This window comes from Sparus aurata, chromosome 4, assembly GCF_900880675.1.
Source record: "Sparus aurata chromosome 4, fSpaAur1.1, whole genome shotgun sequence".
Classification (NCBI taxonomy): Eukaryota; Metazoa; Chordata; class Actinopteri; order Spariformes; family Sparidae; genus Sparus; species Sparus aurata.
The window spans coordinates 18,725,476-18,738,889 of record NC_044190.1 but is presented as its reverse complement, the minus strand read 5'-3'; the positions used below and the strand labels follow the sequence as shown (position 1 = coordinate 18,738,889).

At 40.7% G+C, this 13,414-nt stretch overlaps 1 protein-coding gene across 4 annotated transcripts; it reads right to left on the bottom strand.

Moving 5' to 3' along the window:
• Positions 1 to 491: 491 nt before the first annotated feature.
• On the bottom strand, positions 492 to 12,931 carry rbm26 (RNA binding motif protein 26). 4 transcript variants are annotated; one of them, XM_030415091.1, is made up of 22 exons: positions 12,444 to 12,931; positions 12,105 to 12,223; positions 11,871 to 11,989; positions 11,667 to 11,758; positions 11,298 to 11,569; positions 10,384 to 10,656; positions 10,033 to 10,278; positions 8,908 to 9,057; positions 8,663 to 8,803; positions 8,287 to 8,395; positions 7,974 to 8,130; positions 5,960 to 6,157; positions 4,838 to 4,939; positions 4,671 to 4,739; positions 4,469 to 4,567; positions 4,306 to 4,380; positions 3,739 to 3,906; positions 3,388 to 3,492; positions 2,983 to 3,186; positions 2,255 to 2,341; positions 2,014 to 2,127; positions 492 to 1,625 (listed from the first exon to the last, which is right to left on the bottom strand). In XM_030415091.1, the coding sequence occupies exons 1-22, from the start codon at positions 12,500 to 12,502 to the stop codon at positions 1,536 to 1,538; spliced, it is 3,048 nt and encodes a 1,015-aa protein (XP_030270951.1). In that variant the 5' UTR covers positions 12,503 to 12,931; the 3' UTR covers positions 492 to 1,535. The 4 variants fall into 4 exon arrangements, with proteins under 4 accessions (XP_030270951.1, XP_030270952.1, XP_030270953.1 ...); XM_030415092.1 differs by having other exon boundaries at positions 4,838 to 4,936; XM_030415093.1 differs by having other exon boundaries at positions 8,917 to 9,057.
• Between the last annotated feature and the right edge of the window lie 483 nt (positions 12,932 to 13,414).

The following is a 13,414-nucleotide window of genomic DNA, read 5'->3' as shown; positions in this document are numbered from 1 at the left end:
TTAAGGTGGGTTTGGCTTAGAAAGAACATCATGGCAGAAGATTTACCAGTTTTGAGGTTGCTTGCTTTGGCAGTCAGGCCATTGTCAATCAAATATGATCAAACCACACTCACATAGTTCTGATGAAACAGACCAGCTGAGTTTTTAAACTCAGAGTTGGCTAAGATTAATGACAAAACGTTAACTCTGATTTGTGCTCGTTCAGTCACCACTATTTAATGTTGTAAAGAAGTATTCCGTTTCACACCTAGACTTTGGGGGCTTTATTAAAGTTGATTACCCACATTTCAACCAAGGATCAATATGGATACATTTTAAACCCACCTGGCACAGTTTACTGAGCCAAAGCTCTCCACATAGGAGCTTTTCAACTTTATTTAATGTAAAAAATATTTAATAGCTAAAATATCAGGTTATTGTTGCATTCCACTAACCCACATGTAAAGGGGGGCTCAGGCTATTATGACATACGAGAACCATTATGAGTAAACTGGAGTAAAATGGATTTTAATACAGCAGCTCTTTGTTTGACAATAAATACTGTTACTACATATATTATACAATATTAACTTCAAAAATATTGATAATTTTCAAAGACATAATAAAGTTGATGCACTGGATGACAGCTCCTGCAACAAAGAGAACACAAACAACTTTAGTTATTGTTGATTTGTATTTACATCAAATATGTGTCAGAACTTTGCAATTGAAGATTACCATTAAGATGGACAATAGTTAGAACTCATTTTAGCAAAACTATGGTCAGATTATGTCATGGTCTTACCTCCGCATCAGTCGTATAAATTTCGTTACCTTACCGATCCTTTACAAAAATAAAAGTGTTTAGAGGTAGGAATTTTATAGGAAGTTTGCTCTCTTTAGGGGAGGAGGAAGTTTTTTGTTTTTTGAAATGGTCTTTTTTTTCCAAACTCTTTTAGAAGTGTTCTTTTTTCACTGCCACAGCATTTCATGTTTTTTTGTCTTTTTTGTCTTTTTTTGTTTGTTTTCGGCAGGATGTTTTCAGACCATTTCAATTCTTTATTTTTTGTACAATCCCAAGTAAAGCCAAGAACTGAGAAGCCAACATTTCATACAAATCATTTAAACACAGACATAAAATATTTACACATGAGCATTTAAACCAGTCAAATTAACACTATTCTGCAAAAGCTACAGTCTGTTATTCAGTTAAATTACAACACAGGTTTTGTTTTCTTAATCTGACTGTTCAACCAGTGATCAGCTGTCATGTGTCCTGACAAACTATTTGTGTTTTGTGAACCAAAAAGAAAACCAAAAAAATACAGAACTAATTCTACATTAAGAGCATTAAAAAAATCACAACTGTTAAAATGAATCAAACTCACACACGGTTGTTCTGCCGGTTAAACATTTGTGAAGAACAAAAAAAAATGTCTAGCCAAAGAGAAAATGTGCCTTGTTCATTTATAAACAGGCATTGAAATCTTATAAATTTGCTGGATTGTTGCTCCTCTTCCACAGCTGTGCATCGGGGAAGAGCGTCCGACTAATCTTCATCTGCGCCAGGAGCGAGGCTCGTTGTCATCCTCTTCCTCATCGTCATCCTGCAACAACGCATCGTCACTCAGTGACTCTTCAGGGTACTAATGGGAGAAGAAAGTTGAGATTAGTGACTTTAAAGATGACAAAAGGGAGCCAAACTCGACACCTTCTATTTCAAGCTCAGCAACACTTTTACCGTGTCCTTAAATGTCTCAAGAGACACTACATTCTCAGCTTGAGTATACTATGCTGCAGACGGACCAGACGCTTAATAAAAGTGGCCATGCAAGAGCCACATGACGACATGGCGACAATCCTTGCTGTAGTGTGTAATGGCTCCCTCTTGTGTTTTCTTAATATAACACAACAGGAATTATAATAAGCTTAACTGATAGGATATCCGAAGAGAAATCATCCAAATGTCTCCACTGATCCCTTTGTCTTAAGCCTCATCATCTCATGTATGCAAAGAGAGAACTGTCTACAAACCTCGTCGTCCTCTGGTTCCGCTTCATCAGCATCTGTAGCGCTGAGATTCATTACAGCCTTATGCCATGCCAGGCGTAAGATCTGGTTGTTTAGCCTTACTCCGTGAATAGCCGCCTGACGGACAGTCGGAACACAAAGGGGCAGGAGGAGAAAAACACATGTTTAGAGGAGATTGTGAAGTTTAAAAAAATTGAATAATGGGCTTAATCAAAGTGTGGTATGGCTGGTAGAGCCGAGTCACCTGTTCTGCCTCTGCTCTCGACTTGTAAGTGATGACTGCAGATAAGTTGTTTTCATCAATCTGGCAATCTTCAATCTCTCCATATTGCTTCAAAATTGTGAACACAAAACATGTTGGTCACTTTATAAAAAAAAATTAATTCCTTTGCAATTATTGAAAATGTATCATATGCATCTTCTGTCATTACAAGTACCTAATGAACCAAAAAAAGTCCCAATTTAATTATCAAATAAGTTATTATGCTAATATTGTGATGTGCCATTGTAGCATTTGTATCTAGACAGGCTGGCCTGTGATTGTGTGTGCACTGTGCAATTGTAACCAGCAGAGGACACTGTTGATTATTTCTGATTAACTGAAAAATAGCACTAATCCAATGTTCTTGGTATTAGTGTATAGAATATATCAATAATAGTAGATGAGTTCAATTAAAGCCCAATACATTTTAAATCCTCATTTGTGTCATCACTTTCAGAGACACAGTAAAATAGCACATGGGATTTCTGGCCTATGTTGATGCTTAGATTTTTAATTATTTCCTCTTTTGTTCTGTATAACCACATTACAAGTGCCTTCATTCAAAGTAGGAGTTGAATTTCTATCTTCTCAACATTTAAGCTCGCAGTGCCCTTTAACACAGAGTCCTCTGAACTACCACCTCAAAAAGGTCCAATTGGTTCAATTGTGGACACTAACTCTAGTTTTCAGTGAGTTTCAGTCCGACTTACAGCAAAGTGTGGCAGCAAATCTACACAGTCCGTTCCACCGAAGCCAGAAATCTCCAGTGCTCTTGGTCGATGGTCCACGACTGCATGCACTGGCAAACCTCTGCCCCGACCTCTAGAACCCCTTCCCCGGGCTCTGAGAGCCCCACGGCCCCGAGTGTGGACCCCTCGGCCTCGTCCAGGTGAGAGGATTCCCCTTTTAGCTGCCTGAGCAAACAAAAATAGGGATGAAAAGAAGTCAAACAGAGCACCAATAACAACACGTGATCAGAGAGGCTAAGATAATACTTGAGATCATTTCAAGTCACAAGGGCACAAGTGCCTTCAAGTGGCAGGTGTGTAAGTAGCGTTTTAGCACTTGATTATAAGCTTGAGGATAAGTTTTCATAATCAAGATCAAGTAATTACCTCAATTTGCAGCTGGGTATACTTGATCTTCAACGTAGCAGTGTCCTCTCCGGACTGAGTCTTCTTGTACAGGTCAAGCTCTGCATCCAGCAGTTCCTTCTGAGCCTGGCCATAAAATAAACTCACATCAGGAAAGTTGGCATTGCAGATCAATAGTAGTAAATCAAAGGCAACTGGGTAGGCCGAATGACAGAAAATCAAGTTGCATTTGACTTCTAGACAAATAAAGACACATTTTCTGCAAGTTCAAAGGAACAAAAATTCAGAATGAAAGTTGATTAAAGAGGCAGTGTAATTATCAGCTTGTTAGTTCAATGTCTGGGTGTCTGTGCAGTGCATGGAAAACACTACCTGAGCCTTGCTCTTGGATGCACGTAGTGGGTTGCTGCTCCCTGAGATTCCCTTTATCTCCTCTTGCAGTTTGGTGATGCTCTTGGTTAACATTCCCAAAGTTTCCATGATCTTGGCTTTATCCTCTGCCTTCATTGATTTGTTCTTCTCAAGTTTGGATATCAGGAGCTGGAGAGGAAGGGGACAGAAAAACAGAGAATCACAAGTTAACTACTGTTTGTACTTGAATAACTAACCAAATTAAGTGGATGGGAGACTGAAATAATTAGTTCTGAAAATATGGATGATACTATTCTCAACAACAAGCTGTCTATTACAAGTTGACACATGATCTTAGTGATGAGTAATGAGTCACAGATCCCACACAAAGCTTTCAAACACTGTTGTTAATTCAGTTGAACCAAAGAAGACTCCACAGACTGGCCTGGGGACTCCACATGTTGCTTAAGTGGTGAGTCACACTCTTTTATAGCTCACACACCGACATTCAAATCTAATACTGAGAGGTTGCATCTGAACCTAAATGCAGAGAAGAAAAAGGGACATTTGAATGTTTACAAATCTTACCTTTTGTGTCTCAATGTGCTTCTCCAGTATTTCTTGCTTCTTCTTCCGAACATCCTGCTGTAGCCTTAGAGCTTCCTGTGAAGGAAATATGGATAATGATTAGGCACTGCCTTCTGCTCTTAGTACGAGAATCAGAGTTGCTTGTTTCTTCCATTTCCCTTACCTGCTTCTTCTTCAGGGCTTCCTCTGAGGTTTTCTGGGCTGCCTTCAGTGCAGCAGGATTGTATACAGTCTTTGTGAGGCCCATGGATGTTGAAAACACCTGAAAAGGGGAGACAAATGATCAAAAATAACAATTACATAATATGAATGAGGACGGATTCAAGAGGGAAATCAGTAATCCTGAACAGTGAGTGGATGCTTACTTTTTCAACAGGAGCTGCTGGTTTGGCAGAGAAACCCAGACGGTCCTTCACTGACACTTTGGAAGGATTCTGCACCAAAGAGGAGAAAATACGTAATGTTTATACACACCTACTGCAGATTTGGACAAGTGTACGTGAAAAAGCTCTGCCTCGATACCATCACATACCTGAGAGGCTACGCTGGAGTCTTGGGAGGGCTCCGAGTTTGAAGAGAGAAGGGGTCCGAGGCGGTCTTTAACGGACTGCTTCAGAGACGTGGCCGAGGGCTGCTGAACGACAAAGACATTAATGACATTAAGTCTAGTAGATTTTAACACACCAACTGTCAAAAATCAAGAAGTCAGTTTTCTTGCCATCCTGAATTTTAGGTACATCTACATCTACTTTATTAACTGTCTTCTGACATTTGCTACAATAATTCACAAAAACCCTCATTTAAAGACTGTAAATGGAGGCAGCACTGGCATTAACGCAACATGTTTTTCCAAGGGACAAAAGTGAAAAGCAGGAGAGAACACTGCTGTGGTGTGCCTTGCCCAGTTTTACAGATGATCAAAAACACCCTTGAAGCTGGGTGTTACATTTCAAACAGCAACAACGACAGAGCAACAACAAAAGGAAGCTGTGGCTTCACTGAATTACACTCTATTCAATCTGATGATAGAAGAGGCAATAGCATCTCTGCCTCTCCAACAATGGATTTCTCAAATAAAGAGAAGACTGTTGGAAGCCCTAAAACTAAACATGACTATTAATGTAAAAAACTATACTGAAGTTAACTCAATGAACTCAATGCGTCTGTTTCTGGCACATGGTCACCTTGTTGCCAGTCTCGATTAATAAGACCTTAATAAATACTTGGAGCAAAATCACAGCAGAAAAAGAATGATAATGAAGTGTAAACAAAGCTATTGTTGACAATCCAGAATGTATCACTCTGCAACCAGTAGATGTGTTGATTAATGTGGTTAATTCATGATTGTCAGTAAATCTTCCTGACCCTGCAATATAATGCAAACATGATGTTATTCATGTTTGGCCAGTTAACCACAAACATAAGTTCAATACAGAAGCAAACTAGGGTTGATGTGATTCTCCCAATCCACGATAGGATCACTCATTTTGGAAAGAATCACGTGGAATACACTTCAAGTGCACCTTCGTTCCAGATATTTACTCTTTGTGGGAAATTCGAAGCAAACACTGACAACATTTTTTGCTAGTGTTGAAGCAAAAAACTTATACATGAACCTAATGTTATGAATGACAGTTTTAAATTAACTTTTTACCATGGTTGGTTGTGTCTGAGGCTGCTGCTGTGAGTGTGACTGGCCCTGGCCCTGCCCATCACTCCCATCGTCACGATACCAGTGCACCCTGATGAAGCGGTTATTGAGAACAGCCTCTGTGCTTTGCATAGCCCGCTTGGCCTCGTCGGGCGAAGCAAACTGAATCAGTGCACCTTCTGGGTCATTCTGGTAGGCCACCTTTAAAGAAAAAAAAGAATAGTGGTGATCCTTATTTAATTGCTCTTCATTAAATACTTTAATCTGGGCTCTACCTCAACACTGTCAGGTTATCAAATGGAAACAAGAGCAACAATACGATGTGATTTAACATGATTAAATGTGCAACACTCTTCAAATGGAAGAGAGTACGAAAATTATCATAGTCTTTTTGGTACCCAAGTCTTTTAGTTACTGGTTCCTCAGATGGCTGAAATGCGCCAATTGTGTCCATATAAGCCACGTTTTAAAGGTCAACAGTCCTTGAAGTTATGATTCTGGATTCACACATTCATATTGTTCAATATTAGCTGCCTATGGTCAAGGGTGCTCTGATTGATCCGGCACCAATCGTTATCGCCCGATAAATGTTGTATAAAGTTCCATCAGTGATCTCTATAGAACTCGATCAGATAAACACAGAAGACAGTTTCTCTATGTGCTGCTAAAATGTCACAGCCTGGATTCTGCTGCCTCACTGGTTGCTAACAGCTAATTAACTAACTAAAGAAGACACACTGCATTGGGGTCTGAAGTAGTCTGTTTGATTTATTATTTGGGATTTCCTTTGTGATAAGTATATTTTCTGTCGTCCTGCGTGGGAGGACAGAGTAACGCTGTTTTTCCGAGCCTTACAGCATGACAGCTAACAGTAACCAGAGCTAACAGCTGCCTGAGCTAACCGCTTACCACGGAGGCACGAAGTGAGAATGAGAGTTTCTATTCAGAGGAACATAAAGTGTTAAAAGACGAACTGCAGTTTAATGTGACAACACAACAAGTTTACACTAAATAAATGTACTGAAGTAGACTACTTATGCCGAGTACAGTTGACTTTGAGTTTGGAGTTACAGACACTTTACATCAGTGTAGATTTTACCAATCATCTGTCAGAGATGAATGTAACCAGATTTCTAGCCTCCTGACTACCAGTAGTTCAAATTTGTCCTCTGTGGAGGACATTTGTAAACCTGAATATCTCTCACCCACCGCATACTACTGCATTAACTCCCTTTGCTATCTACAGAGGACATTTAGGGCTTTTCAATGATACCAAATGTAAAGGGGTGGGGCTTTGGTACCTTTCTCTTCTTCATTCAGGAAAATGGCATCCATCAGTGCAAGCTCATTTTATGGGAAGAGGAAAAGTAAGCGCATAATACTTTTTATTGAGCAAATTTTGGCTTGAAATGTTGTTGGCATATTTTATACAAGTCTCTTAACAACGCATTAAAACATGGTCTGAATTATTTTAACTGAATTTTAGCATAGTATTTAAGTGTTTAAAAACATTTCCTCTGTAGTGGACATTTGTAGTTATTTCCTCCATTTTGTTCTGTTTTTTCAAATGAAAAGAAAGGGAGTCATTCTCAGAAGCACCTTGGTTGCCATCAAGGTTCCGTTTCACATGTATGGCGTTCCAATGTCCACTGTGTACTGTTACTAGAGGGTCATGACATGGTCACATTTTTTTCAAAATAAATGTTTTCAGTACTTTAATTACCTTACAAAGATTGGGGAATAAAAAAAAATTGTGATTGGACAATATTTTTTTTCCTGATGGTCAGAAGGATATAGTGACCAGGCGGTGGGTTACTGGCTTTGGTGCATAAATACATCACTATGAGGACTTTTTTATTTCCTGAGCTTTTTATTGCCACCAAACTATGCAACTAAAACCTAAGAATATTAGATGACAATAAATTTAAGAAACGTCCTTTTGATCTGCGATAGGTCTCAGCTGGTACTGCTTCCAGCAATTGATTACTCATATGGACAGCACCACATGGGGACTGACCTGTAGGTTGACGATGGTGCCAAACTTGCTGAAATGTTCATTGAGTTTGCTGATGTTGTTGAGCTCGGAGGGAATTTGCCGAACCAGCAGCTTGGTGTTAGGAAAGAATGGAGGTCTTTTGTGGTAGCCCTGGTGGTTGGGTTTGTTAAAGTTGGGTCTGTACAGCAGATGAGAGAAATCATCAAGCAATTAAACAAGGATGCTCTTAAACATACCGCTGTCAAATGAGCCTAAACGGCCACTGTGAAGGCAAAATTTTACTTTTATATTGATTTTCTTTTCTTTTTTTTTTTTTTTTTTAAAGGTGTCTTACTTGTCAAACCAAGGTTTCTTGGGAGGAAGGCCTACATCGTGGGGCATAGATGGTCTTTTCCTTGAATCAGACTCCATAACAATCCTCATACTGTTGTTTGGAATCTTGTCTGTTAAAGGACAAACACTGACATGTCAGTTCTACAACACACAGTTCAAAAAGAGATCACAGCTCGAGGGCAAAACGTCTAAACACTCAGCTGAAACACAATTACAGCAGCATGTACTGAATACTAGTATTCTACCGGTTTGTAAAGCAGCAACAGGTCATCAAAATGGCCAAAGTACTATGCATGTTAATGGTAAAAGGGACCAGACAAGCATGTTTTTAGATAATCTGTTCAGAGTGCAGATTGTTCAGTTGATGCAAACAATACCTCTCTGCGGCTGGTCCACCTCCCCCATTGTGAGGCCAATCAGATTGGGTCTCTGGGCATTGACCCTGTGGCGGTAGATCGGCCTGGAGGTATTAGTGATGCTGGGAGCCTCAGGATTGTACACATCTGTCTCATAATTGTCTGGTCAGGAGAGAGGATACTTTAACTCATAAAACTGAAAGGCAAGCTACTGCAGCAGCAATTTATTGGTACAAAATTAAATCTGTAACTTCAAAAAAACCCACAGTCATTACCAGGGGGGAAGAGCGGCACTGACGCCTGTGGAAGAGAGGGGCGCATCCCAGAGGTGACAATGGTGGGAACAGAGCTGGTGATGGAATTGGGAGGAGCATCCATGCCTGCCGGTTGAAGCGGAGGAAGCGGAGGGGGGGGACCTGTGTTAGACCGAGTGAAACAAAATACAACATCTTACATTCCAATTTAATTAACATTTGAAGGGCTGTCACTGTGATTATTTAATCTGCTCAAGGGCACGGTATGCAGTATTTTGCTATTCTCTCATTTGTGTTTGCAAATTGGGCTCCTTCAGTGGGATAATGTTGTCTTAGTTAATTTAGTGTTTCATCTTGGTATCTGCATTCACTAATCACCTGCACTCTCTCATCTCCTGCCTCCTGAGTCTGTCAGCCATGGGACGAAAACTCCACAGCTGTGGTGAATTGGATTAATTAGCAGACCAGTAGTTGATTATACAAAAAAAAAAAAAAAACATTGTTGTTTTTTCCAGTCGGGAGCACCACAGCAACTGAGCCTGAGGCTACATACTCCTGTGTGGCAATACAATTCAGAGCACATCCTGGGACACTGTTGTGCCCTGAATTTTCAGAGAGGAAATCCTCCTGTTACCCTCCTTATAGCGTTTCTGCCATGTCGGGTCTTTTCAGCCTGGCCATCCTTGAATGTAGATTTTGCATATGGCCTTGTCTAAATTGGCTGGCTCTCACTTTTCATTTAGTTGAAAGCCAAGAGGTTCCAAAACTGGCGAAGTTACATTTGGTTTTGCAACCAGAAAAGCTTGCCACTATTTGTATGTTTAAAAAGAGGCTGCTTGACATTAGCATGTTATATCATTTATGCGGTCATTGCGACAGCCATAAACAGTGAATAAATTAAGTCTCACATTAGTCACTTTCCCAAATTGATTTTCTTTGTAAATTCTATTTTCTTATGTTTGTTACTATTCTGCCTGCCTATTATGCTTATTTAATATTGTGTTAAATGCTTTCACCGTAACTGACATTTTCAAAAGTGCATATACTTATCAAAGTTTAATTAATCCTGAACTCATGTGGTATCAAAAAAAAAATAATAGTAATAATAATATTTCAGAGTAATATGTAAATTCCTACCTGCAACAGGTGGAAGGCTGGGTGGGAGTGCGCCTGGTGGGGGCACAGGGGGCCGCAGGTTCACAGGTGGGGGGTTCATGAGAGGTGGTGGTGGTGGTGGGAGACCTGGGGGCGGCGGTGCATCTACACCTGGGATTGGTGGAGGTTGGAAGGGCAGCATACTGGGCAAATTCACATCCTCCACCACAACTGGGTCACTTCCATGGTCGAAAGGACACATGTCCCCTCTCATGCAGAAGCCCTTTTCTGGAAAAGGGATTAGACATTTGAAGAATCAAAGACACAGAACCATAACAATAACACAATACCAGTCCAACACAGAAAAAAATACATTTAATCATCTTTCCCTACCATCATAGTCACGACATCGTTTCCTCTGTTGAGGGGGTGGTCCACGAATGAAAGGGCCACGATCCACAGGGTGCTCAGGGCGAAAGTTTGACCAACTCTCAGTGGTGTTGTTACTGTGATGATGGGTGGGAGCAATGACTGTAATGGTGCTGCTCAGTGTTGGCACAGGGAAGTGCGACGTGGTTGCAGTTGAGACCAGGGCTGCTGGGGTGTAGCCATCACTACTCTCTGACCTGTGATCGTGATCATACTTCAACTTTCCAGAGTCTCGCTCTGCAAAAACACAACAGCCAGGTTGAAGAGTAAAATGAGTTTCACTATGACACACAAACCTGTGAGAACCTAAAAACTTTAAACATGATCACATTTTAAAACTTGTGTTCATAGTTTTTGACCTCGGTTGATCCATTCTCATCGTCATTGTTTGTCTGCATCAACTACTTCTGATCAGCTATCGCAGCTGCCATCACTGTTGGAATGAGTCATCTCCCAATGCTCAGCTCACTACAGAGCTTTTATATTTTTTATTTTCAAGTAGAAATGGGCTGGTTCTACATTGTATATCATTGAATAAGGGAGACAATAACCAGAAGATCAATCAACAATATTAGTTGAAACCCAAATCTAAAGTATATTCGACAAATACTTGAGATAAGTTTTGTGTCGTTTCTGAAGCTTTTTGGTCAGTTGTAATCTGTCTGGACCCACAAATGTCAGAAACACAGCAGGGTCATAGTTCAAATCAATTGAACGTTGAGCACACTGCAAGATATTATGCAAGTGGTGTCTCAAAACCTGAGTTTTGGTGCCATTGCTCTCTCCAGAGAAAAATAGTTTCAACTTGCAAAAACAGATCCTACTGGTGATCATGTGAAGCACCACAGGTCATTTTAAATCCACCATTCACTTCTTACCTCTACTCCTGCTTCTAGACCGAGTTCTGCTGTGGGATGGGCTCCTGCTGCGATCTCGATCCCGGTCTCTGTCCCTCTCTCTATCCCTGTCCCTCTCTCTGTCGCGGTCTCGGATGCGATCCTTGCTCCAACTCCGGCTGCGGCTACGGCTGTAACTGCGGCTGCGACCTCTCCTGCGGTTGTAGCGATCACGGTACGAATCCCTCCTTGGTGGGTTGCGGTCATATTCCCTCTTCCGAGGGCGATCGTCTCTCTTACGATCATCTCCTCTCCTGAAAATGTGGGTAAGCAAAGATGTGACAATAAGTGAGAAGTACACACACACACACACACAGAAAGAGAAAAGAGAAACCAGGAAGTTACACACACCTGCCATCTCTGCTGTAGCGAGAGCTTGATTGTGGAGGACTGTGATTCACTCGTCGAGAAAACTTCTTCTCCCGCTCGTCATCACGATTTGTCTAAACAAAGAATAAGACATAGCTATTAAAAAGATGGCCGCTGAAATTAAATGCCCTCTATATTTCTTGGTACCTTTAGGTGCATATGTGATGGCCCTTATAAAAAGATTACCTCATCTTTCTTCGGCTCATCTTTCTCAACCTTGGCCAGAGAGGATGCCTGCTCTGGCTGCGGGAGGTAGTTTTTGTTGTTAATGGCTTCAAACAGCCTATCCACAAATGGCTGCGTCTCTGAGAAAAGGCAGTAGTGCACAGGTTAATACACAGACAAGTGACAGAACAGGCTGGATTACATGTTTAGTAAGGAGGCTTGTGCGATACCACTTTAATGAAGTGGATTAATTACCTTTCTGAAGAAATACATCCAACTGGTCTATACACAGGGCTTTGAGTTCCTTCTCACTTTTGTCTTTCTTCACCAAAGCAACAACATACTTGGCCAGGGCAGAGGGGTCTGCGTCACAGCTGGAATTGAAGAGGAAATAAACATAAGACACGTGAATAAAAAAAATAAGTAATAATTTAAATAAACTGCGTTATCTGTAATTTAACGATACTCTAGCAATAGTTATACATTGTGTGTTTGTTTGTTTGAATTAGCATTAGCTTGAGTAACAGACTGACTTAAAATGGCTAAAGGGGAGTTGAGAAAATAGTTGTGTCGCTAATAGCTATCGTTACTCACATAGGCTCGAGGGTATCAGACAGCCATGTTTTCAAGGCATCGAGGTTTTCAATGATCATTTTAAATCCAGCCGAGCTTTCCCTCCACCGCGGCCAGAGTTAACACTAGCTGGGGTGACGTTAATTATGCCCAAAAGGCTAGCGTTAAGAGAGATAAGCCGGTGAAACTAGCCACTTGTAGTCTTCGGCTAGGCTGTGAAGCTAAAAGCAACGTTAGCGAACCGCCGCGTTAACGTTGCCCAGGCTAGCCACGTTAGCATACGTCTTTCCAGGCCCCAAACGTGCAACACGATTCCTCTACTCTCGTGTCGTAGTTATAATGGAAATGCCGACGGAACGAGTCTATCATTCAACAACGTTCAACCCACTAATTCTGACGGTTGGAAATGACTTTATCCGTTAAACGTGAGAAGCATCCACGTTTCACTTGCAACTTTATCCCCTCTTACTAGCTAGCCATGCCATGGCAACTATTTACTTCCGCTTGTGTTCTCGTTGGCCAAATATCGCGAGAGGAAGTTTATACAGGATATTTTTACCATTCTGTAAAGTCATACTCAGGATGTTTCTTGATAGTAGCTACTTATGAGTCAAGGCCAGATTATACACAATAAAGATGAACCAACATTACTTTGGATTCAAAAGTAACCTTGAGTCCTATTGACATTTGCTTCTTTTCAGACTGAGTGAAATATGTTGGCTAAAGCAGATACATGATATTTATAGCACAATATGGTTACATTGTGTAGATATATTACCTTTATAAAAACCTTGGGCGCACACCAGTGAGTCACTGGAATAATTCACTTATAGGTGACAACTCTCAAAAGATTAATTCTACTGAGTTGTTCCTTGTCATACACACACACACACACACACACACACACACACACACACATACATACAGTTGAAACCAGAAGTTTACATACACTATAAAAAGACACATATGCTTTTTTTTCTTACTGTCTGACA